The sequence below is a fragment of the Phyllobates terribilis genome, unplaced genomic scaffold, assembly GCF_046119375.1.
Source record: "Phyllobates terribilis strain yellow unplaced genomic scaffold, ASM4611937v1 Scaffold_2__4_contigs__length_985480577, whole genome shotgun sequence".
In the NCBI taxonomy this organism is placed as follows: domain Eukaryota; kingdom Metazoa; phylum Chordata; class Amphibia; order Anura; family Dendrobatidae; genus Phyllobates; species Phyllobates terribilis.
In genome coordinates, this window is record NW_027362762.1 from 772617957 (window position 1) to 772644605 (window position 26649).

The 26649-nt window shown below is 39.2% G+C and overlaps 1 protein-coding gene across 4 annotated transcripts in view; it reads left to right on the plus strand.

Moving 5' to 3' along the window:
* The window catches only part of NLGN4X (neuroligin 4 X-linked), a 513298-nt gene that overhangs the window by 388376 nt on the left and 98273 nt on the right, over positions 1 to 26649 (plus strand). For all 4 annotated transcript variants that reach the window (XM_073667342.1, XM_073667341.1, XM_073667345.1 and 1 more), the window contains one exon: positions 16673 to 16858. In XM_073667342.1, the coding sequence (XP_073523443.1) occupies positions 16673 to 16858 (186 nt within the window). The remainder of the gene's footprint in view (positions 1 to 16672; positions 16859 to 26649) is intronic.

The window sequence follows — 26649 nt, forward strand, 5'->3', positions numbered from 1 at the left end:
ATGTGATCCGTGTGATGGAGAAAACACAGTTTTAAACACCTGGCCTGTAGGTAACTATTTTGAACAGCAAACTGGTGTCAAATACTTCACTGACACACTGAAACAAATTTTTAATGGAGGCCTGAAATGGCAGTATTTTCTGAAAACGTATATGTGATCTGTGTGATGGAGAAAACACGGTTTTAAATAGCTGGATTTCTAGCGCTGTAGTATGGAAAGGACCTAGCTGTATTCTGCAGTGCCAACAAGCAAATGGCGCAGAAAAACGGTGTTCTCTGGATTGCTTTTTAAGCAAATAATGAGGATTACGATCCAAAAAAAAGTATTCCTGGCCCCTGAGACCAGGGCCTTTGTCTAGAAATATCTAACAGCATCAGAAGGCTGAATTGAAATGGAGCCTCTTGTGCTATATGCACTGCAGTCTGCTATATACACTGCAGTTTGCTATATTCCCTGCCTTCCTGATATCTCTGCAGATGGATTAGTCCTCAGAAGGACTGTTTGTTTAGATGGATATATGTAATGTACGGTTTTTCTTCCTACACTACCTAATAAACGAGCAAATCTCTCCCTACACTGCCTGATTGCAGAATAGACTGACGAGCAAAGCGGTGCTAGGTCTAATATATACCTGATGACGCTGTGCGGCCAGCCAATCACTGTAATGCCACAACCACCATGGCTGCGGCATTACAATGAGTGGCAGGCAATCCCTGCGTATTGATTGGCGCTCTAAAGAGTGCCAAACATGCAGGGAGGAGACCCGAGCATCCACCCGAGCATCTCGCAAGTACTCAGCGAGCTCCGAGCATCTCGAGTACTGAGATGCTTGGGCGAGTACCGAGTACTCGCAAGTATGCTCGCCCATCACTACTTTTTATGCTCTTTTTCCTGGGCAGGGTCACATTTCTGCACACGATTCTGCCCAAGATCTTCACCCAACCCCCCAAAAAATCAATTAAATAATATTGATACTAAGATAAATAAATTTATTAAAGCAAATTGCATTAATCGAAGTCCAAGAATTTTTGGTATAAAAATGTGTGCACTTCCTGCCCATCCATGCACCAGGTCTTACCTGAGGAATTAACCTCCCTAAAATTTATATAAACAATAAATGATGGTAAAGAGTAGATGTAAAGAAAATTGGGAGTCATAGAAAACCAATAATTTTGTTTACACCATTTTTTTCCCTTTATTCACATCTCTGCACAGGAGCCCAATCATGTGCTGGGTCCTACCAGGAGAAGTAACTCTTGTATAGATTCCCGCAGAAAAAAAATATATACACAAAACATGATAACATGATAGTAAAGCAGACTCTTCTGATAATGAATACAACCTTGTTCCACAGGTATATTTTTATGTAAAATTTTGGCCAATGAAATTGAGGGTTTATGTTGTGCTGTAAGCATGGAATAGCAGACAAGATGTTTGAAACCATTTTAACTGATTAGGTTGCCAAGTTATAGTTGTCATCTTGTCTGACATATAAAACAACATTATTCCCTATCGCTGGTGAGGATGGACAGATATCCATTGAGGAGAATGTGGAAGAAGTGCTTACACATTGCCTGGTGTCAAAGTGTCACCAGTATACAACGAGCCTGCTTTTGGCGAGCATCACCAACTTGGAAAACATTGAGTTAATTAGACATAAAATATATGTAAATTCCTTGGCCATAACTGTTGCTGTTGATGGTGCAGTACAGTTTGCAGCAAAACATTAATTACAAGGATTGCATCACCATTTTCCCACAAAAATATAAAGCACAGATTGTTTTATTCAATAAATAATGGCAGCAAGGCATCTTGCATTTAGGCTGAATGCTTGCAATTCTTTCAGAAAAGCCTGTACAATCCAGGTGGCTGAGGCGTAAATATTTTCTCATTTTCTCTGCACCATAACTCAATTAAACCCATTTATTAGAACTTGATTTAATAAAAAACAAAGCAATAAAAATGCCATTGGGAATTTATTATTTTAATATTCACTTCGAACCTATTTACTTGTAATAGTTATTATATTTAAATAGTATGTTAAACATTTAATAACAATGTAATAAACTTTTTACAGACATTAATTAAGTACATTTATTTATTCAGATAAATTGTTAAATGGATCGACAGAGAAATAGAAATGTATGGATGGATTAATAGATAGATAGGTAGGATGGATGGATAGATAGATAAATAGATAGATAGATAGATAGATAGATAGACATTCTATTACAAATTCTAGTCACTTTGTCAAATTTATGAGATTGGTTAATGCCTATGTGCAACGTTTTCCTAAAAGAAGATAAAAGGATGAATATTATTCATTACTGTAAAATAGAACAGAATGTGCATCATTAATTTAAAATTAACAAGCCATTTCACAGACATAGAAATATTCTGAAGAAGTTTGATTTTTTAACACAAAAGTATTTAAATGTGCTAAACCAATTAAAATGTGTTAGAAATCAAAATAATGTAAATATCTGTTTGGACAATTATAATGGTGGAAAGCAAAAATACTGTTGGTAGATTGAGGTCATCTTTTTTTAGAAGAAAAAAAACATGCCCACCTCTTTATTTGTCCTTTGTAGAAAAGCATTTTCAAAATGTTAACTATATTTTTCCTGTATTTGAGTCATAGTAGATTGATTAACAACTGGTGCTAATTGCTGTAAATACTGAAAAAAGCATAATCTATACCATCAATATTTTTTTTTTTGTCAACAACTGTATTTTTTTTTCTCAAGTGCTTGAAGTCATAAAAATATATTTAATTCATGTCAAATTTTGAGAAATTCACTGAACCTGTCAAATTTGGATAATCTGCGGTTTACTTAGCCAACAGTTAAATGGCCTGTGTCACATCCATTTCTGAATGTACTACTGGAACCCATTCCCTGGTTGTTAAGCGACACGGCACTAACACTGTATTGTGTAGGTGTTTAGCTTTTAGGTTGTTGAGACTAGTTATCCCTTTTGCTTGTTTTGCTGCAGTGAGCTGGTAGGTAATTAGATATTTCTTGGGAGCCATGGGGTTCCCTTCTGTATAAATCCCAACCCGCAGTCACTGGAAGTTATTAGTGTTCAGATAGACCTAGGCTTTCTGTTTCTTGGCTCCTGTGTTCTGTTTTGTATTTTCCGTGTTCTGACTCCATCTTGAATTTTGACCACCTGGTTGTCTTTTGATTTTGTCCTTGACATGACATTCCAGCTTTGAACCTGCTTGACAACACTATCTGCCTCTGGTTCGCTCTTCTGGATGGCTGACATTGTGTGGGAGCAAAACAGGACCCCATTGTAAGACTAGATCCCTGTACAGGGGTTAAAGGGTAAAAGTCAGGCTTACTCTGGAATCTGCCAGATGGAGTAGCTTGTGCTAAGTCTGTCTGAGGTAGCCTTTTTTGAGCCTGTGGCCTTTGACAGATGTAACAGCCTACCACCATTTTACAGGTTTCTGTATCAAAGAAGGTTAACATGACCTCAGGTGCAGTCAGCAGAATTCCCCATTATGACTTTCAGTTATCACATCACATGAAATAACAAGCAAATCAAGAAGTAGCGCAATAGTCTGTATAAAAGCTAAACCAGGGAATGCAGCAGGTATTTTGTGGTGAATCTGAATAGTGAGAGTACAACATAGCTTATCCATAGAGATGAGGAGAGATGGACGTAAGACACTGACTAAAATGTGCATGTAGTATGTGACAAAACAGCATTGAAGTAAATTAATGTGCGAGGAAAATACAGTAATATAAATTTAAAGCGCACCTGTCAGCAAGATTGTGCACAGTAAACCACATACACTGTCAGGTGGATGCAGTTACATAATTCATCAACAAATCATACCTTTGTTGATGAAATCCATTCTGTGGTTCTTTTATAATCTTTATTCTCATTTCCGACGCAACGAGATGCTTGTACTTCTGAGTGGGCCTTAGGGGGGGGCTTTAACTCTTTGAATACCATAATACCCACCATGTTTGAAGGCCAAAGGCACTGCATATCACCACAAGAACACCATACCAACAGTGATCTGCTTATGTATTCCTATGTCTGTTTTCTGACAGGTCACTGTGCTTTCAGTGACCTGCCTACAATTTTAAATACTGGCTTTGTAATTTGTGTGCCAAACCTGAAATTTACATGCAGCAAAATGGCCCCACCGCCCACGCATGCGCAGTAGCATCTCTCGGTTGCTACTGCCCAAGCGCGGGCGGCAGGGGTCATACAGCTGCAGGCAAATTTCTTTTTTCTCCAGCAAAATGGCACCCATGCATGCGCAGTAGCATCTATTGCTTGGTGATAGATACTTCTGCACAAGCGCTGCTAGTGGTGCCATTTTGCTGGAGGAAGTAGAAATATGCCTGCAGCAAAATGGCCCTCGCTGCCCACGCATGCGCAGTATCATTTCTCGGTTACTGAGAGATGCTACTGTGCATGCGTGGCATGCGGCGCCATAATACTGCAGTCAAATTCTTTTTCCTCCAGCAAAATGGCGCCTGTGTGTGCACTGTAGCATCTATCGCTTGCCAATAGATGCTACTGTGCAAGTGCTGCTAGTGGTGCCATTTTGTTGGAGGAAAAATAAATTTTCCTGCAGCAGTATGGCACTGCCCCCCTTCGCTTTCACAGTAGCATCTCGTGGCAACCGTTTTGGGCCATTTTGGTGCATGTAAATTTCAAGTTTGGCACACAAATTACACAGGCAGTATTTAAAATAGTAGATAGGTCACTAAAAGCACGAGCATCTCATTATGTCAGGAATGAAAATAAGGATTATAAAAGAACCACAGAATGGATTTCATCAACAAAAGAATCATTTTACTCAGTGTAATGGTGCCCACCCGGCAGTATATGTGGTTTACTTAGCACAATCCTGCTGACAGGTGTGCTTTAATTGATTAAATTTAATTGAGAGATAGCAGAGTCAATGTGCTACTGGTTACCATTTATTTACCCATAGTCATGTACATTGAGGTCACTTTGACATTTCTAAGACTGAGTTTGCATTAAAGAGATTAAAAAGGGTTTTACAGGTAACTCAGAGAGTAATATCAATCTTTCCATGACAATTGGAGGTTTTGCAGTATTTCTGATTTGTGGCAATTCAATTTGTCATAATTTTTTTTTAAAACTGGTGAAGTCTGCGAATTAAAATCTTAAAATATTTAACTGTAATAAAATAAATGAATAAAAGAAACATAGAATGCTGATTTTATAATTAAACATAAAAGATAAAAACTTGAAAATATCTGTTGTTAAGACTAGCTTCAGCTCGTGTTTGGCTTTGTATGTAGCATATTTTGCATACATACATACACTGTGTTCCAAATTATTATGTAAATAATATTTTCTCAGATTTTCCCAAATTACCTATATGAATTGCAGTCATTGTAATTCTCCAGTCAAATAACTATTAGAGTACAATTGAAAGGTTTTTGTACAAACTGCCTATGATAACAGTATATTTAAAAAAAATAAAAACTCAAACTGCACTCAAAATGCATTTTCCAAATTATTATGCACAGCAGAGTTTTCAACCTTTTCATTTTAATAAAGAACAAAAAAATGGTCATTTTTGAAATTATAAGCATTAGCAGGTTATTACAAACTGAAATCAAACAGTTTTCAACTCAAAACTTTATACTAGGTGATGTTACATTTGCAAATAGGACCCCTTGTTCGAAAGGAGCTTCTGAAATCTCTCGTCCATTCAATTTGTCAGGTTTTGGATGGTTTCTGCTTTAATTGTTTTGCATGAGGACAGGATACCATCCCAGAGCTGTTGCTTAGATGTGAATTGGCTCCCACCATCATAGACACTCCTTTTGATGATGCTCCAGAGGTTCTCAATGGGGTTGAGGTCAGGGGAGCATGGGTGCCACACCATAAGTTTGTCCCCTTTTATGCCCATAGCAGCCAGAGATGCAGATGTGTTATGTGCAGCATGAGACGGGGCATTATCATGCATGAAATGATCTCGATGGTCCAGATCGATGGAGTGGAGGATGGCTGGTTGATGGACACCCCATGCAAACACTGTTACGGCGCTAACAAGGAGGAGGTGGAGTAATGTTTTGGGCTGGAATCATGGGGAGAGAGATTGTCGGCCCTTTTAGGATCCCTGAAGGGGTAAAGATGAACTCCATAATGTATGTTGAGTTTCTCAAACAGCACTTCCTTCCATGGTTCAAGAAGAAGAACCGTGCATTCCGCAGCAAGATCATTTTCATGCATGATAATGCCCCGTCTCATGCTGCACATAACACATCTGCATCTCTGGCTGCTATGGGCATAAAAGGGGACAAACTTATGGTGTAGCCCCCATGCTCCCCTGACCTCAACCCCATTGAGAACCTCTGGAGCATCATCAAAAGGAGTGTCTATGATGGCGGGAAGCAATTCACATCTAAGCAACAGCTCTGGGAGGGTATTCTGTCCTCATGCAAAACAATTGAAGCAGAAACCATCCAAAACCTGACAAATTCAATGGACAAGAGATTTCAGAAGCTCCTTTTGAGCAAGCGGTCCTATGTGCAAATGTAACATCAGCTATAATAAAGTTTGGAGTTGAAAACTGTTGATTTCAGTTTGTAATAACCTGCTAATGCTTATAATTTCAAAAATGAGCATTTTTTTGTTCTTTATTAAAATGAAATGGTTGAAAACTCTGCTGTGCATAATAATTTGGAACATGCATTTTGAGTGCAGTTTGAGTTTTTAATTTTTTAAAAATATACTGTTATCATAGGCAGTTTGTACAAAAACCTTTCAGTTGTACTCTAATAGTTATTTGACTGGAAAATTACAATGACTGCAATTCATATAGGTAATTTGGGAAAATCTGAGAAAATATTATTTGCATAATAATTTGGAACACAGTGTACATTTATGCACTATGCAAACAATTTCTAAGTTCAACTAATTATTGCGCTTAAATACTGCATGCATGTGTATGGACATACAGCCGGACAAATAAGTATTGAAAACATCACCAATTATCTAAGTAAATATATTTCTGAAGATTCTATTGAGATAAAATTCTTTCCAGATGTAAGTAACCAAGTATCCAAACTGCACAGGCAAAGAAATCAAATAATAATTATAATCTTTTAATAATCAAACCATATATGTCCATAAATTAAGTTATGTGTAATAATGAGAAATGACAAAGCGAAAAAATATTGAACACATGAAGAAAGAGGTGCAAAAATCCATGGAATATCTTGACATGAGCTGAAATCTTTCAGAATTATTTAGAAAGCAATCCTGCCACAAATTGAAAAATAATATCAGCTGTTCAACTGAGGGCCTATAAAAAGTTGTCTCATTACTAAGGAGTCACACAAGAAACATCTCATGATGAGTATAACCAGTGAGCTGCCTCCAGACCTTCGCAACCTAATTGTTGCAAAACATACTGATGGAATTGGTTGCAAAAGAAATTCTAAACTACTGAAGGTTCCATTCAGCACAGTTGGAGCCATAATCTGGAAGTGGAAGAACATAATTTCACCATAAACCAGCCAAAACCAAGTGCTCCCAGCAAGATTTCAGACAGAAAATTGAAAAAAATTATCAATAGAGTTGTCCAAAAGCCAATGACCACCTGTGGAGAACTAAAGAAAGACTGGTAATCAGCAAGTACATATATTTCAAAGAAAACAATAAGTAATGCACTCAATCTCCATGGCCTGTTTGCACACTTACCATGCAAGACTCCATTGCAGAACAAAAAGCATGTTCAAGCGTGTTTAAAGTTTGCTCAACAACATTTAGACAAGCCTGTAAAATACTGGAAGAATATTGTCTGGTTAGATGAGAGACCAAAATTGAACTCTTTGGATACCATAATACCCACCATGTTTGAAGACCAAAAGGCACTGCATATCACCCCAAGAACACCATACCAACAGTGAAGTTTGGTGATGGGAACATCATGGTGTGCATACGGAACTGGCAATTTCATATAACCAAAGGAAGGATGTACCGAGACTTTTTTGAGAAAAATCTGCTGCCATCTACCAGGATGATGAAGATGAAATGGATGGAGATTTCAGCAATGATGCCAAACACACAGCCAAGAAAACTCTCAATTGGTTTTAGAGAAAGAAAATGAAGTTGCATAGATGGCCAAGCCAATCACTTGGCCTGAATCAAATGGAAAATTTATGGAAGGAACTAAAGCTCAAAGTTCATAGAAGGAGCCAATGGAACCTTCAAGATTTATACTTAAAAAGCCAATGAGTCAAACTCACACCTGAACAATGCATGTGACTAGTTTCTGCATACAGGAGGTGTCTTGGAGCTGTCATCACCAACAAAGACTTTTGTAAAAAGTAGTAAATAAATTTCAGTAAGTGAGTTCAATACCTTTTCCCTGTGTCATTATTATTATTATTATTATTTATTATTATAGCGCAATTTATTCCATGGCGTTTTACATGTGAGAAAGGGGTATACATAGCGAAAACAATTACAATAATCTTGAACAAAACTTGACGGCAACTGGTACAGGAGGAGTGAGGACCCTGCCCGCGAGGGCTCACAGTCTACAAGGGATGGGTGAGGATCTAGTAGGTGAGGGTCAGGCTGGCCGCGCAGCAATATGGTGGAGTGGTTGTTACTGCAGGTTGTACGCTTGTCAGAAGAGGTGGGTCTCCAGGTTCCTTTTGAAGGTTTCCACAGTAGGAGGGAGTCTGATATGTAGAGTGTTCAAGAGTAGGGGGGATGCAGGGAAGAAATCTTGTATGTGATTGTGGGAAAAGGAGATAAGAGGGGACTAGAGAAGGAGATCTTGTGAGGATCGGAGGTTGAGTGCGGTAAGTACCCAGAGACTAGGTCAGAGATATATGGAGGAGACAGGTTGTGAATGGCTTTGTATGCCATGGTTAGGGTTTTGAACTGGAGCCTCTGGGTAATGGTGAGCTAGTGAAGAGATTGACAGAGAGGAGAGGCTGTGGTATAGCGGGGGGACAGGTGAATTAGTTGGGCAGAGGAGTTTATCATAGATTGGAGGGGTGCGAGAGTGTTGGAAGGGAGGCCACAGAGCAGGAGATTGCAGTAGTCAAAACAGGAGATGATCAGGGCATGCACTATAGTTTTTGAAGATTCAGGGTTGAGGAATGTGCGGATCCGGGAGTTATTTTTAAGTTGGAGTCGACAGGAAGTGGAAAGGGCTTGGATATGTGGTTTGAAGGAGAGGTCAGAGTTCAGGGTTACCCCAAGGCAGCGAGCTTGTGGGACTGGGGAGAGTGGACAGCCATTGACGTTAATAGATAGGTCAGTTGGGGGGGTTGAGTGAAATGGCGGAAAGATGATGAATTCTGTTTTATCCATGTTAAGTTTTAGAAATCTAGCAGAGAAGGATGAAATAGCAGACAGACATAGTGGGATTTTGGTTAGTATGGAGGAGATATCGGTTTCATAGAGGTAGTTCTGTGTGTCATCTGCATAGAGGTGATATTAAAAACCATGAGACTCTATGAGCTGTCCCAGGCCTAAGGTGTAGATGGAGAAGAACAGGAGTCCTAGAACTGAACCTTGGGGAACACCGACAGATAGGTGGTGAGATGAGGAGGTGGTGTGTGAGTGGGAGACACTGAATGTCCGGTCTGTTAGTTATGGTGAGATCCAGAATAGGGCCAAGTCTGTGATGCAGAGGGATGAGAGAGTCTGTAGTAAGAGGGAATGGTCTTCTGTGTTGAAGGCAGATGACAGGTGCAGGAGGAGGAGGACAGAGTAGTGTCACTTGGATTTGGCAGTTAGTAGGTCATTCATGACATTAGTCAGTGCAGTTTCAGTAGAATGATGCGGACAGAAACCATATTGAAGGCGGTCAAAGAGGGAGCAAGAGGAGAGGTGGGAGGACAGTTCAGAATGGATGTGTTGTTCCAGTAGCTTTGAAGCATAGAGGAGAAGTGATATGGGAGGATAGCTAGTCAGAGAGGAAGGGTCAAGGGAGGGCTTTTTGAGGATGGGTGTGATTGAGGCATGTTTGAAGCATGAGGGGAAGACGCCAGTTCTTAGTTACAGGTTGAAAAGGTGGGTTAGGGTTGGGATGAAGATAGTGATAAGGTTTGGGATGAGGTGGGACAGGATTGGGTCAAGTTTACAGGTGGTGAAGTGTGATTTGGAGAGTAAGGAGGAAAGTTGATCTTCCATAATGGTGGAGAAGGTGGTTTTGGAGGAGGAGGGTTGAGTGGATATAAGATGGGGCTGTGGGGACTTTAGGCAAACACTTTGTCTGATGGTGGCAAAGTCTTCGGCTGAAAAAAGAGGTGAGCGAGGAGGCACTGGGGGATGCAGGAGAGAATTGAAGGTGTTGAATAGCTGTTTGGGGTGGTGAGACAGGGAGGAAATGAGAGATGAGAAGTATGTTTGTTTTGCTGCAGTGTGGACTTGAAGGTAGCGAGGGAACGTTTGAATGAGGTAAAGTGCTCATTGGTGTGGGACCTTTTCCATCTACGATCAGTGACCCTGGAGGCCCATCGCAGTTCTTTAGTTAGGCTGGTGTGCCAGGGTTGCCTGTTGATTGTGCCAGCTTTGGTATGTGTGAGGGGGCAACCGAATTGAGAGCTGCAGCTATTGTAGTGTTGTATAGAGTGGCAGCAACATCTGCATCATGTAAGGAACTAATGTCTGTAAGAGGGAGAAGGGATTCAGAGAGTGAGTGTAGGTCAAGGTGTTTAAGATTTCTGCGAGGGTGTGCAAGTTTGTGGAGAGGGAATTGAGGGCCTGGAGAGGAGAGGGTAGAGAATGTAAGTAGGTTGTGGTCAGAAAGAGAGATGGGTGAATTAGAGAGGTTAAACAGGGAGCAGAGGCAAATGAAGATGAGGTCCAGAGTGTGGCCATCTTTGTGGGTGGCTGTGGAAGACCTCTGAGTAAGGCAGCTGGGAGGGAAGTGTCAATGGAGATGTTGAAGTCGCACATGAGGATAGTGGGGATGTCAGTGGAAAGGAAATGAAGTAGCCAGGTGGTGAAGTGGTCAAAGAAGGTGGTGGCTGACCCTGTTGAACGGTAAATGACAGCCAGTTAGAGGTTGAAGGGGGAGTAGTTGCTCACAGAGTGCACCTCAAAAGAGGGGAGAGTAACGAAGGGCAGCAGTGGGATTTGGGTGAAGAAGCAGTTATCTGATAGGAGGAAACCTACTCCTCCACCATGCTTGCCAGTGGGGCGAGGGGTGTGGGAAAGGTGGAATCCACCATACAAAAGTGCAGCAGGAGAGGCCGTGCCAGAGGGAGTGAGCCAGGTTTCAGTAATGCCGAGGAAGGAAAGCTTGGTAGTGCTGAAGAGATCGTGAATGTAGGAAAGTTTGTTGCAGACGGAGCGAGTGTTCCATAGAGCTCCTGTTAGAGGGACTGCGGAAGCGGGGGTTGGGCGGATGGGAAGAAGGTTAGAAGGGTTGCGGGAGTTTGTGATAGATCATGGGTAGAAGGTGGAAATGACTGTGGGGATGTGGTGAGGAGTACCAGGATTTGGGGAGATATCGCCAGCAGTGAGGAGGAGCAGAGAAAGTGTTAGTAGATGGGAGCAGAAGAGGGCATGAGGTGGCTGTCTGTGTTTTGAGACATAGGATAGAATGTTGAGGAATAGTTCTGAGGATGAGGTGAGATGGATGGGGAGGATGGAGGAAGAGATGACCAGTTCCTTACTAGGTGTATTGAACACGTCACCCATTTTTATGAGTAAATATATTTCTAAAGGTGTTATTGACATGAAATTCTCAACAGATGTCAATAACAACCCATCTAATCCACAAAGGCAAAGAAATAATTTCCATAGATGTTCATAAATTAAGTTATGTGTAATAATGTTCGAATGTCCAAACGACTTACTGTACATATAAGTACAAATAGAAAGAGTCTGGGGCAACAAGAATAAGTCAACGAATTAGCTAAAAAAATCAAAACAGCTAATTTACCTTAGCAGTTTATAGTAGGGTTTGTCAATATCAAATGTCACATGTCAACCAAAAAGTCAATTATTTCAGGGAAACTGTTAATTTTTTATGTAACATATCCTTGATTTAGCCGAATTTTTGCCTATTTTATAATATCTGTTATATTTTTTGCAGGTTTATGATGTTCTCACATTAAAGAAGTTGCATTTCATGACGCTAAACTATTTAGCAAAAATGTGTATACACATATGTGTTATAAATTTAGGATAACATAGCTTTCTAAGGTGAAGAATATTTCTAAATTAGAGATACTTCTTTTTATGTCACAATGTTTTTTTAAATAAAGTATTCTGTAAATTATCCAGCAAACTAAGTCAAGGAATCTAATATATAGTACCTTAAAATTTGAAAAAGTACATATCGTTTAACCCCTGACTGCCCCATGATGGATATATCCATCATTGAATGGTTCCCAAGTGTGTAGCAGGCTCATGAGTTGTGCCTGCTCAAATGCAAGAGATGCTGGCTCAATTAAAAAGCAGGCATCTGTGTTTAACAGTCGCAGCTAAAGCTTAAATTTGTCCCCTGCTATTAACCATTTAGATGCGCTGTTAATCTCTAACACTGGCATATAAACAGCGTGGTTGTCAGTGTTCATGTGAACCAGCTTCCATCAACTCTGTGTGATGAGATTTTGAGGAACCAATGGGATACCGTGGACACCAGGGATCCATGGCTAAGCTTCACAGGAGACCATTTTTTACACTATTGCAGTATTGCAGAATATGGTACAAGCGATCAAAAGATTACAGTTTAAAAATATAAAAATGTTAAACTATATAAGATGTTCCTAGTCTCGGAAAGTGGCAACAGAAACCGTTGTTATTTTTTTATTTCTGATTTTTTTATTTACTTACATAAAAAATCCTGTGCAGGCTTGGTATCTCCATAATAAAACTGAAGTTGAGAATCATTTTATCGTGTCATTTTTACTGCTCAATAAACATCATTAAAACAAATCTAAATAAACAAATGCAAAATTGCATTTCTTTTACCATTTTTCCGTACATTTAATGATAAAATGAATAATGTAATTTAAAACAACAGATTGTTCTGCAAAAATCAAGCCATCTTGTAGTATGTTGAAAAATAAATATAAAATGTATAGCTCTTGGAGAAGGGGAGGAAAAACGAAAGTGAAAAAACGAAAAATCGCCCGTTTATTAAGGTGTAAAAGATTAATGCATGCTAATTTTAAAAATGTGTTTTAAATTTATTTATAGACATATAAAATAGGATTTGTGAAATATGTATACTTTAAAAATAAATGTATAATTTAATTAAAACTGTTATCAATGACCTACTGAAATGTTATGTTTTCCATTAAATTATTCCCCTACAAGTTATAATAAGATAGCTTGAGTATAAATCAATAACTAATTACAAATAAACACCTAAAGAAATGTACTGCAATGCAGACTGCATGACAAGTACTTAATGATTACATTTTAATTGGATTCTTGAGGCTCATTACACTTGTCTAGTTAAATCTGTAAATGTATTATTGGTAAATAGATATGTTTTTGCTGTGTTTTCTCTATTTATCTGTTAGCTTTATTTTTCTCTTTATTCACCTGGGTTACGCCATATATTTATTGAAATATCATGTTTGAAAGATAACATACAACCAAAGAAAGAAGGAAAAATGTATTGTTTTCATTGTCATTCTCAAGAAAATAAAATGTTTACCAATTGTAAATGTAAAAAGAACTTTCTGTCAGAAAGGGCTCATTCAGACATGTTTTGGAGAAGATTTTCATTAATGTTTGGTCAGTGGGTGAATTTTACCATCATAATTTCATCAGATTCATGTTTTGCATTCAAAAAGGTTTATTAAGCTTCTCTTATCATACAAAAATGAAAATTAGGAAGCATTAGGATGCAACTAGGATGACGTCCTTGTGTTGTCCAATTTTTTTTAATGGACTTGCCCTTGCTAGTTTGATCCAAGACTAGGATGAAAAGTGGACAAGTCTCTATTTTTTTTGAAGACTGTTAGTTAAAAAAATAAATCAGACATGTGAACATGCGTATAGATAATAACCTTGTACACATTCTACACATGAAAATCATAGATATAACTTGTACAAGAATTGTGGATGTCTACATGTCTGTCCTACCAATGTCCTCTTCAAGTCTACTGAAAGTACTTGTTTCTCAGAGCCACCAATTTGTGCAGAAAATAGTGGGGGAGGGGTGAACTTGCTATACATTTTGACTTTTCCTGTGTTCAAGCTGTGATTTTAACAAAAAAAGTGGCAGAACAATGAACAATGGATAAAATGTCACCTCTTGAAAATAATAATTCTTGATGACTAAAGAATTATCAATGAAAATCAAAATAGTAATTGGTAAATATCCTGACATTACAATAAATTTTTCTATTATTATTATTATTATTATTATTATTATTATCATTATTATTATTATTACCATTAACTACTAATCATGTGTCCTTTTAAAAGCATATGAAACTCACTTGCTGATATTTAGATTTTACTTATGGTTTGCTAAAAACAATAATTTAAACAATATTTTAATACAATTGTTTAAATTTAGAAAAATATACCATGATAGGATAAAGCTCTATCAAATACACCACAAAAAATGTGTTACATTATCAAGTCCCACAATGTCTTTATTCATTTCATTGCTTTCTCAATTTAACCAGTGAAAAGTTCAGTAAACAACACATAGAGCAATATGATTTAAATAACAGAATAAATGAAAATACTAGTTATCGCTAAAAATGAAGGTTCACATATTCCGACTTAGCTTTTTTTCTACTATAGATAAAAGCACACACAATAGATACTTTCTTGAAAATAGAACGCCTACCCATGCTTAGTTTCATAGAAATATATTTTGTCTCAAGTTCATTAATAACAATTTGCCTTTTTGCTGATTTGGAGAAATGGCAACAGTAAACCATTTATATAAATGTCTGAATCAATAGAATGCAGTTAAAAAAAGAACAAGGAGATCAATTCCTAGAAATTTTCAAAATTCTTAACTAATCACAGTGTTATAAATAAGCAGTAGCATTACTTTAATGGGCTTAGTTTTACGAGAATTATAGAAATCATTGCTCTATAGCAAAAGTTCTAATCCTTATAAAAATAAATCACAAGAATCACAAGAAATCACAAGAATTTGAAATTAAATACATAATTGTATGACCCTTAAACTTTTGTATAATTTTTGCTTAAAGAAGCACTCCCATCAAAGTTTTTATCATCTTAATATATTGCAATCATCATATTATATGGCACTGTGTTCTTACAATTGCTTATTTTGCCTTTTTACCCAGTAAAATCTTATCTTTTCACTTCTCTATTTAAAGACAGGAAGTCTCTGTTCCCTGCATTTATCAATCCCCTCTTCAACTCCTGAACCAGCCTTTCCCTCCACCCCTTGCCAGGGACTTTTGCAGTGATGACTTATGCAGGAAAAAGAGACCTCCTGTTTCTACATAGAACTAAGAAGGGTTCAGCTTGTCAGTTTTTAATCATGTGATGTCATAGAAATAATGGAAAAGAGAAGAATTATCTGGGCAGAAAGGCAAAATGAGCAATTGCAAATACACAGTGCTATATAGTATGATTGCAATATATCAATATGCAAATTGCCTCTTCAGAGAGAAAGAGGACTTGAACTATATAGCGCCACCTATTGGAATCAGTTATCCTACAAGTCACAATCGACCCTTTAACAAGTCTTGCAATATGACTTAGGATAATAGCCAAATCAAAATCTCAATTTGAAGACACTGTGTTTCGGGCCCTCGTCAGTGCAAAGTATGAGAACTGATTTGGCGAGGTGAGAGGCTCTGGACTGAGGTCTAAGTTTCTCCTTGTGGAGCATGACATACCGTCTCTGACATGTCAAGGGAAGGAAGCTTATTTGCTGTGTTGTACTCCTCTGGGAAATTTAATAAGCAAATTGCCTCTTCAGAGAGAAAGAGGACTTGAACTCTATAGCACCACCTATTGAAAGCAGCCATCCGGTATGTCACTCTCCACAAGGAGAAAAGTTACCTCTTAGACCTCAATATATTTATAGGATGACATTTTTGACGGGAGTGCTTCTTTAACTTAAGATTTGGATACGTAGTCAATGTTTCCTTTTCTACAATAGTGTATTTTCGGATTTTCTTCTCATTGTTAATTATCTTGCTTATTTGCTTTCTTTTTCCTTGGCAGCAGCATTCTACCCTTTTGACTAACGTCTTTTTAATTAACAAGAGACTACATAAGGAACTTTACTTATTAGTTTTAAGTTCACTGTCTGAAACCACATGAAATGGTTCTCGTCAGTAATCTGTAAAAATAGTACAATGCTATCTGATGGCTGATGTTTCTACCATGTTGTGCTTGTAGGATAGTTTGGTCCAGTCAAAAAAGCTTAGGCTAGCAGCAAAGTGCTGCAGGGTCATTTCCATTGGTATGCTGAAGAAGTGTAGTGCCCTATAGAGCAGCGATCTACTTAAAAGTGGTCTTTGCATTAGCAAGTAGACTTATTCAGATGATGTCAAAAAAGCTAAAAAGATCCTGATGTTTATTTTTTTAGAAAATTGCTTAGTTGCAATAAATCAGTATATCAAATGTGTATAGTATTTGTGATCAATTTAATTTTTTTCAACAATTATGGTGTACTTTTATAATCATTATTATTTTATTGTTATTTACTATATATTTTTTTTTATCACAGGATTCCTGAGTACAGGAGACCAAGCAGCAAAAGGGAACTATGGTTTACTTGATCAAATACAAGCTTTACGATGGATTGAAGAAAATATTGGAGCTTTTGGGGGTGACCCAAAGAGAGTTACAATTTTTGGTTCTGGGGCTGGAGCATCCTGTGTAAGCCTATTAACCTTATCCCACTATTCTGAAGGTAATATTATAGAATACATATTTATAAGTTTCCTACATACTCGTATCTGAAACTGTAATTGGTCAATACTTTCTAAAGTAACTTTTCTGAATGGGGACCGCAGTCAAATTATTAAACAAACAACAAGAGAAAACAATTTTTTTTCTTTAGATGAGCCCTTCCATTTTAATGACCTTGTTAAATATATCAATTTATCAAATTAAGACAATGTTATTCACATTATATTATAAGTAACAAAAAGGCAAACTGCACTTTTGGATAAATTATAAATTATTAGCCCCTTTTTGTACCCCACCATAATTAGGAGCAGGTAGTCTTTTAATGTGGCTGCACAGTACTATTAAGATATGTTGATGACCCACTGTGCTACCTATAATTTATTCCCTCAGTAAGTGATTCATTACTGACCAGAGACTTCATTTGTAAGCTCAATCGTGCCAATTGATATTATTAAAAGTTTGTCATGGATGGCTTTGGAAACTCTGGAGGATAACAATTCTCTCTACTGATACAAAACATTAAAAGACAAGATGATTAGAAAAATAAGTAAAAAAAATATTTTTTTCTATTATGCAGTTTTTATATTGAATAATATAAGATAAAATGTACTGTATGCATTGATTGGAATTGCAGCATAAGTAAAAACCTCAGCCAAAAATGTATTTGGTATACAGTGCTGTAGAAAAGTTTTAGGCAGATGTGGTAATAATTCTACAAAGTGAAGAATACTTTCAAAAATAAGAAGTGTTACTTTATTTTTTATTATTTAACAAAAGCAAAGTGATTGAACTAAAGAGGAATCTAAATCAGATAAATATTTGGTGTGAGCAGCTTTTGCTTTCAAAACAGCATCAAAGCATAAATTCTTCTGGGTACACTTGCCCACAGCTGTTGAAGAAAATCAACAGGGTGCTTACCCCACACTTCTTGGAAAATTTACAATAGATCTTCAGTTAATGAAGGATTGTGGAAATCCTTCTCTCTTCTCATGTAATTCCAGACAGACTTGATGTTAAAATCAGGGCTCTGTGATGTCCAGATCTTCCAGGACTCTTTATTCTTTGCTATGATTATGATAGTTCTTAGTGATATTGGCTGTACGCAGTGGCATAACTAGGGTCTGATTGGCCCCAGTGCAAGATTTGGACTGGCTTCCCCCCATTCAGGTGTATATATACTGTATGTCCTCCATCCTTGTATATATATCTCTTCTCCTAGGCCCCATCCTGGTATATATATATATATATATATATATATATATATATATATATATATATATACAGTACAGACCAAAGGTTTCGACACACCGTCTCAATTAAAGATTTTTCTGTATTTTCATGACTATGAAAATTGTACATTCACACTGAAGGCATCAACACTATGAATTAACACATGTGGAATTATACACTTTACAAAAAAGTGTGAAACAACTGAAAATATGTCTTATATTCTAGGTTCTTCAAAGTAGCCACCTTTTGCTTTGATGACTGCTTTCAACACTCTTGGCATTCTCTTGATGAGCTTCAAGAGGTAGTCACTGGAAATGGTCTTCCAACAATCTTGAAGGAGTTCCAAGAGATGCTTAGCACTTGTTGGCCATTTTGCCTTCACTCTGCAGTACAGCTCACCCCAAACCATCTCGATTGGGTTCAGGTCTGGTGACTGTGGAGGCTAGGTCATCTGGCGTAGCACCCCATCACTCTCCTTCTTGGTCAAATAGCCCTTACACAGCCTGGAGGTGTGTTTGGGGTCACTGTTAGTGTTGAGCCACCCCCGTAGTGTTCGGGTTCGGTTCGGTTCGTCGAACACCGGGATGTTCGAGGAACTGTTCGTCGAACTGTTCGTCGAACACCTTAGAACACCGTCGAACACCGTTAAAACCAATGGCAGGCAAACAAAAACACATAGAAACTCAAAGAAAACACCTTCAAATGTGTCCAAAAGCTGACAAACTGCTCAGAAGACGCTTTCTTTAAAAAAGCCGGCCGGCAATTCAGCAGCGGCATACACCGGTACCCGACAATTTAGACAAGAAGGAATAGAGCCTCACACATAGATTAGATAGATAGAAACATGTCAGTCACATATATATGAAGTACAGTGACAGTGTTGCTTACTGTACTTGTCATTTAGTGTAAAGGATTTATTAAAAAATATAATAGTGTTTTCATGCACTGTCTCTTTAAAAAAGCTGGCCGGCAATTCAGCATCTGTACCCGACAATTTATAACAGACAGAATAGAGCTTCACACATAGATTAGATAGATAGAAACATGTCAGTCACATATATATGAAGTACAGTGATAGTGTTGGTTACTGTACTTGTCATTTAGTATTAAAATAAAGGATTTATTATTAAAAAAAATTGGCATGGGGTTCCCCTTAATTTTAGTCTCTAGCGGAGGTTAAGCAGACAGCTGGGGCAGATGTTTGAAGCCTGGGAAGGGGGTAATACCCACGGAGCTTCCCAGGCTACTAATATGAGCCCCCAGCTGAATACATAGCCTTTACTAGCTATTAAAATGGGGGACCCCCCCAAAAAAATGACGTGGGGTCCCCCCTAATTTAATAGCTAGCAAAGGCTAGTAAAGTATTTAAAAAAAACACAACACCCAGAAAAAAGTCCTTTAATTGAAATAAACACACAATTCTTTATTGTTCTAAATTAAACCATACTTACCGTCACGCCCATTCCAGCTGAAGCCAACGATCTCCTGAAATAAAAGAAAAATAATAAAGCAACATCATCCTTACCTTTCCATGGTTCCCATGACAGCTTCAGCTCTGCTACATCGAGATGACAGGCTGGACCGCAGCAGAACGCTGCCATCCAGCCTGTCATCCCGCAGACACTGAGACACTGTGTTTTCTTTTAACTTTGACTATGGGGTTAGTAATGGGGGTGTCTTATAGACGCCTCTCCATTACTAACCTGGGCTTGATGTCAGCTGGCATTATAAGCTGACATCAACCCCAGCCCTATTACCCCCTGCCACCGCTACAGGGCAGCGTGGAAGAGCGAGGCTAAGTGCCAGAATTGGCGCATCCTATGAATGCGCCATTTCTGGGGCGGCTGACGGCTGGTGTTTCTAGCCTGGGAGGGGGCCAATATTCATGGCTCCCTTCCTGGGCTATTAATATCAGCCCCCAGCTGTCTGCCTAGCCTTTGCTAGCTATTAAATTAGGGGGGACCCCACGTCATTTTTTTGGGGGGGTCCCCCATTTTAATAGCTAGTAAAGGCTATGTATTCAGCTGGGGGCTGATATTAGTAGTCTGGGAAGCTCCGTGGGTATTACCCCCTTCCCAGGCTTCAAACATCTGCCCCAGCTGTCTGCTTAACCTCCGCTAGAGCCTAAAATTAAGGGGAACCCCACGCCAATTTTTTTAATAATAAATCCTTTATTTTAATACTAAATGACAAGTACAGTAACCAACACTATCACTGTACTTCATATATATGTGACTGACATGTTTCTATCTATCATTTCTATGTGTGAAGCTCTATTCTGTCTGTTATAAATTGTCGGGTACAGATGCTGAATTGCCGGCCGGCTTTCTTAAAGAGACGGTGCATGAAAACACTATTATTTTTTTTAATAAATCCTTTACACTAAATGACAAGTACAGTAAGCAACACTATCACTGTACTTCTTATATATGTGACTGACATGTTTCTATCTATCTAATCTATGTGTGATTCTCTATTCCTTCTATTCTAAATTGTCGGGTACAGATGCTGAATTGCCGGCCGGCTTTCTTAAAGAAACGGTGCATGAAAACACTAGTATTTTTTTTAATAAATCCTTTACACTAAATGACAAGTACAGTAAGCAACACTGTCACTGTACTTCATATATATGTGACTGACATGTTTCTATCTATCTAATCTATGTGTAATTCTCTATTCCTTCTATTCTAAATTGTTGGGTACAGATGCTGAATTGCCGGCCGGCTTTTTTAAAGAGACGGCGCATGAAAACACTATTATTTTTTTTGATAAATCCTTTACACTAAATGACAAGTACAGTAATCAACACTGTCACTGTACTTCATATATATGTGACTGACATGTTTCTATCTATCTAATCTATGTGTGATTGTCTATTCCTTCTATTCTAAATTGTTGGGTACAGATGCTGAATTGCCGGCCGGCTTTTTTAAAGAGACGGTGCATGAAAACACTATTATTTTTTTTGATAAATCCTTTACGCTAAATGACAAGTACAGTAAGCAGCACTTTCACTGTACTTCATATATATGTGGCTGACATGTTTATATCTATCTAATCTATGTGTGAAGCTCTATTCTTTCGGTTCTAAATTGTCGGGTACCGGTGTATGCCGCTGCTGAATTGCCGGCTTTTCATGTTTCACTGTTGGCACTGTTCCCATCGATTTGGGCAATCACTGTAATGCCACAACCACCATGGCTGTGGCATTACAGTGAGTGGCAGACAATCCCTGCATGATTGGTGCTCTAAATAGCACCAGGCATGCAGGACACGCTTTTGGTGCACGAACAGTTATCGAACATAACCTCGAACAGCCAAATTTTTTGCAAATCGTTCGGGTTCGTCGAACAACTCGAACACCGCCCAAAACAGCTCGAATTTGAGATTGGCGAACAGTTCTAGTCGAACACCGCTCATCTCTAGTCACTGTTCTGTTGAAAAATAAATGATGGTCCAACTAAATGCAAATCGGATGAAATAGCATGCCGCTGCAAGATGCTGTGGTCGCCATGCTGGTTCAGTATGCCTTCAATTTTGAATAAATCCCCAACAGTGTCACCAGCAAAGCATCCCCACACCATCACACCTCCTCCTCCATGCTTCACGGTGGGAACCAGGCATGTAGAGTCCATCCATTCACCTTTTCTGCGTCGCACAAAGATACGGTGGTTGGAACCAAAGATCTCAAATTTGGACTCATCAGACCAAAGCACTGATTTCCACTGGTCTAATGTCCATTCCTTGTGTTCTTTAGCCCAAACAAGTCTCTTCTGCTTATTGCCTATCCTTAGCAGTGGTTTCCTAGCAGCTATTTTACCATGAAGGCCTGCTGCACAAAGTCTCCTCTTAACAGTTGTTGTAGAGATGTGTCTGCTGCTAGAACTCTGTGTGGCATTGACCTGGTGTCTAATCTTAGCTGCTGTTAACCTGCGATTTCTGAGGCTGGTGACTCAGATAAATTTATCCTCAGAAGCAGAAGTGACTCTTGGTCTTCCTTTCCTGGGGCGGTCCTCATGTGAGCCAGTTTCTTTATAGCGCTTGATGGTTTTTGCAACTGCACTTGGGGACACATTCAAAGTTTTGCCCAATTTTTCGGACAGACTGACCTTCATTTCTTAAAGTAATGATGGCCACTCGTTTTTCTTTACTTAGCTGCTTTTTTCTTGCCATAATACATATTCTAACAGTCTATTCAGTAGAACTATCAGCTGTGTATCCACCTGACTTCTGCACAACACAACTGATGGTCCCAACCCCATTTATAAGGCAAGAAATCCCACTTATTAAACCTGACAGGGCACACCAGTGAAGCAAAAACCATTTCCGGTGACTACCTCTTGAAGCTCATCAAGAGAATGCCAAGAGTGTGCAAAGCAGTCATCAAAGCAAAAGGTGGCTACTTTGAAGAACCTAGAATATAAGACATATTTTCAGTTGTTTCACACTTTTTTGTTAAGTATATAATTCCACATGTGTTAATTCATAGTTTTGATGCCTTCAATGTGAATGTACAATTTTAAAAGTCATGAAAATACAGAAAAATCTGTAAATGAGAAGGTGTGTACAAACTTTTGGTCTGTACTGTTTATATATATATATATATATATATATATATATATATATATATATATATATATATATACAGTACAGACCAAAAGTTTGGACACACCTTCTCATTTAAAGATTTTTCTGAATTTTCATGACTATGAAAATTGTACATTCACACTGAAGGCATCAAAACTATGAATTAACACATGTGGAATTATATACTTAACAAAAAAAGTGTGAAACAACTGAAAATATCTCTTCTATTCTAGTTTCTTCAAAGTAGCCACCTTTTGCTTTGATGACTGCTTTGCACACTCTTGGCATTCTCTTGATGAGCTTCAAGAGGTAGTCACCGGAAATGTTTTTCACTTCACAGGTGTGCCCTGTCAGGTTTAATAAGTGGGATTTCTTGCCTTATAAATGGGGTTGGGACCATCAGTTGTGTTGTGCAGAACTCTGGTGGATACACAGCTGATAGTCCTACTAAATAGACTGTTAGAATTTGTATTATGGCAAGAAAAAGACAGCTAAGAAAAGAAAAATAAGTGGCCATCATTACTTTAAGAAATGAAGGTCAGTCAGTGCGAAAAATTGGGCAAACTTTGAAAGTGTCCCCAAGTGCAGTTGCAAAAACCATCAAGCGCTACAAAGAAACTGTCTCACACGAGGACCGCCCCAGGAAAGGAAGACCAAGAGTCACCTCTGCTTCTGAGGATAAGTTTATCCGAGTCACCAGCCTCAGAAATCGCAGGTTAACAGCAGCTCAGATTAGAGACCAGGTCAATGCCACACAGAGTTCAAGCAGCAGGCACAGCTCTTCAACAACTGTTAGGAGGAGACTTTGTGCAGCAGGCCTTCATGGTAAAATAGCTGCTAGGAAACCATTGCTAAGGACAGGCAACAAGCAGAAGAGACTTGTTTGGGCTAAAGAACACAATGAATGGACATTAGACCAGTGGAAATCTGTGCTTTGGTCTGATGAGTCCAAATTTGAGATCTTTAGTTCCAACCACCATGTCTTTGTGCGACGCAGAAAAGGTGAACGGATGGACTCTACATGCCTGGTTCCCACCGTGAAGCATGGAGGAGGAGGTGTGATGGTGTAGGGGTGCTTTGCTGGTGACACTGTTGGGGATTTATTAAAAATTGAAGGCATACTGAACCAGCATGGCTACCACAGCATCTTGCAGTGGCATGCTATTCCATCCGGTTTACGTTTAGTTGGACCATCATTTATTTTTCAACAGGACAATGACCCCAAACACACCTCCAGGCTGTGTAAGGGCTATTTGACCAAGAAGGAGAGTGTTGGGGTGCTACGCCAGATGACCTGGCCTCCACAGTCACCAGACCTGAACCCAATCGAGATGGTTTGGGGTGAGCTGGACCGCAGAGTGAAGGCAAAAGGGCCAACAAGTGCTAAGCATCTCTGGGAACTCCTTCAAGATTGTTGGAAGACCATTTCCGGTGACTACCTCTTGAAGGTCATTAAGAGAATGCCAAGAGTGTTCAAAGCAGTCATCAAAGCAAAAGGTGGCTACTTTGAAGAAACTAGAATATAAGACATATTTTCAGTTGTTTCACACTTCTTTTGTTAAGTATATCATTCCACATGTGTTAATTCATAGTTTTGATGTTTTCAGTGTGAATGTACAATTTTCATAGTCATGAAAATACAGAAAAATCTTTAAATGAGAAGGTGTGTCCAAACTTTTGGTCTGTACTGTATATATATATATATATATATATATATACACTGCTCAAAAAAATAAGAGGAAAACTCAACACATCCTAGATCTGAATGAATGAAATATTCTCGTTGAATACTTTGTTGTTAGGCGTCAGTCTGGTTCTGAATTCAAAATGGGTCCAGGACCTTCTGTGGTCTCCCATTTCAGTCCAGCCAGGGCTGATGCTGGTCAGCATCATCATCAGCCGCAACGCCTAGCCAGTCCACGAGACATACAGATTGTCTCCCATGTATTGACACCTAGCAAGGTAAAGCATAGGTCGCAGAGGGAGACAGGGTGCTTGGAGTTTAAGTCCAGGATTCGCCGTACTGAGCATGCCCGTGACCTGGCGGATCGTGATTGGTGGTTTGGCACCCACCTGACCCGGTGACCTGGCACCGTCTGATTGGTCCACGGGTAACGTCACTAATGGCACGTCGGTGGGCAGGGATTAGTCTTTAAAGGCCCACCCACAAACATGGTGGCGTGCTTGGATCATTGAGCATGATGCTGTTGTGTGGACGACTGTGCTCCATGTGTAGTTTCCTCAGGCAGGTCTAGTGAAAGTAGGCAGGCTAGTGAAAGTAGGCAGGTAGCTTCGCCTTGCAGCCTGGCTCTGTCAGAGGGGGTCGCCTTACACCCCGAGCAGCCTGCAGACGTCCTACTCCCTGTAGACACCTCTGGACCACATGGAGAAATACTCCTCTGTCAGGTAACACGCCGGCAGATGGCACTTACCCGTCGGCGTGAGTCACATACGCATCTTAGCGCCAACTCCTACTGCGTAGTGCCTGTATCGAAGACAGGACAACTGCTTTTCCCTCGGTCGCACGTCTCCCTGCGGTTCTTGGAGATTGTGTGAACCACTGAAATCCTCTCCGTGTGCTTTAACACGGAGTGGTTTATCAGTTAAGTAGGTGCTATCCCGGACGCTCTTCTCCCGTGCAGTTAACGGAGATAGAGCGAACCGCTATACCCGTTCCTGTGTGCAGAAACACGGAAGGGTTTAACATTTAAGTTTGTCGCTTTCCTTTCCACCCGGAAAGTGTTCGGCAGCAGTCCACCAGGCTGCATTGCGGACCCCGGGGTCGGTTGCATTCCTTTTATTAAAGTTGTTTGCAACCACCCTCCTAACATTTGTTCTGTTCAAAGTTGAATGTGCTGACAACAAAATCACACAAAAATCATCAATGGAAATCAAATTTATTAACCAATGGAGGCCTGGATTTGGAGTCACCCCCAAAACTAAAATGGAAAAACACACTGCAGGCTGATCCAACTTTGATGTAATGTCTAGAGATGAGCGTTGTTCTACTCGAACTGTTCGCCAATCTCAAATTCGAGCTGTTTTGGGCGGTGTTCGAGCCGTTCGGCGAACACGAACAATTTGAGAAAAATTCGGCTGTTCGAGGTTATGTTCGATAACTGTTCGTGCACCAAAATCATAACTGGATTTTTTCTCAGTAATGATGAAAATTAATGTTAATACGCAGTTTGAGTGTACAGCGGGGTGGGGGGAGGGGCAGGGGATGGATCTCTGCAGGAACAATGAAGATCTCCATTTTTTTTTCTCTTTCCCGCATTTACAGTGGGGAGGTGCAATCTGTCAGCCTATCAGCAGCGCACACACGGAGCGAAGTGCTTTTTTTCACACAAGCAAGGGCATGTGTCATTGGCAGTGTATGTCACATGTCCTTGCCCTATAAGACCAAGCCATTTTCCCCGTCGCCACCATTTTCTCACTGCTGCAGCTGCGTGTTAGACGGCACCGCTGTTGCTGTGTGCGCTATACCTTGTTAATTTCAAGCCAATTTTCGCACAAATATACAGATAGCTTGGGAGTAAGGAATAGTTGTGATTGCAGTCCTTTTAAGGACTAGGTTACAGCATTTCCTACGACTTTTATCAGGCAGGTCTGTGCTCTTAAATAGATAGGTTGTGGGAGTAAAGACTAATTGTAATTGGAGTCCTTTTCAGGACTAGGTTACATCAGTTCCTATCAGTTTTTGCCAGGCAGGTCTGTGCCAGTGCTGTGCAAGTTTTTTTCACAGCATTTGGCTGAATCTAGCAAAGCTAATCCTTTTTGGCCTATTGCAGAGTGTGTTAGTCAGTGGAGTAGCCTATCTGTGTTGCAAGATATACCACCTGTGTATAGAATACCAATTTTTTTACTGCACCTAGTGAAGTAAAATCTTTTGGGCATAGCATCATTCTATTAGTCCATCTATACTGACCTCCATCAGGTTGCAAACTGAATATAATTTTTTTCTGCATCTAGCTC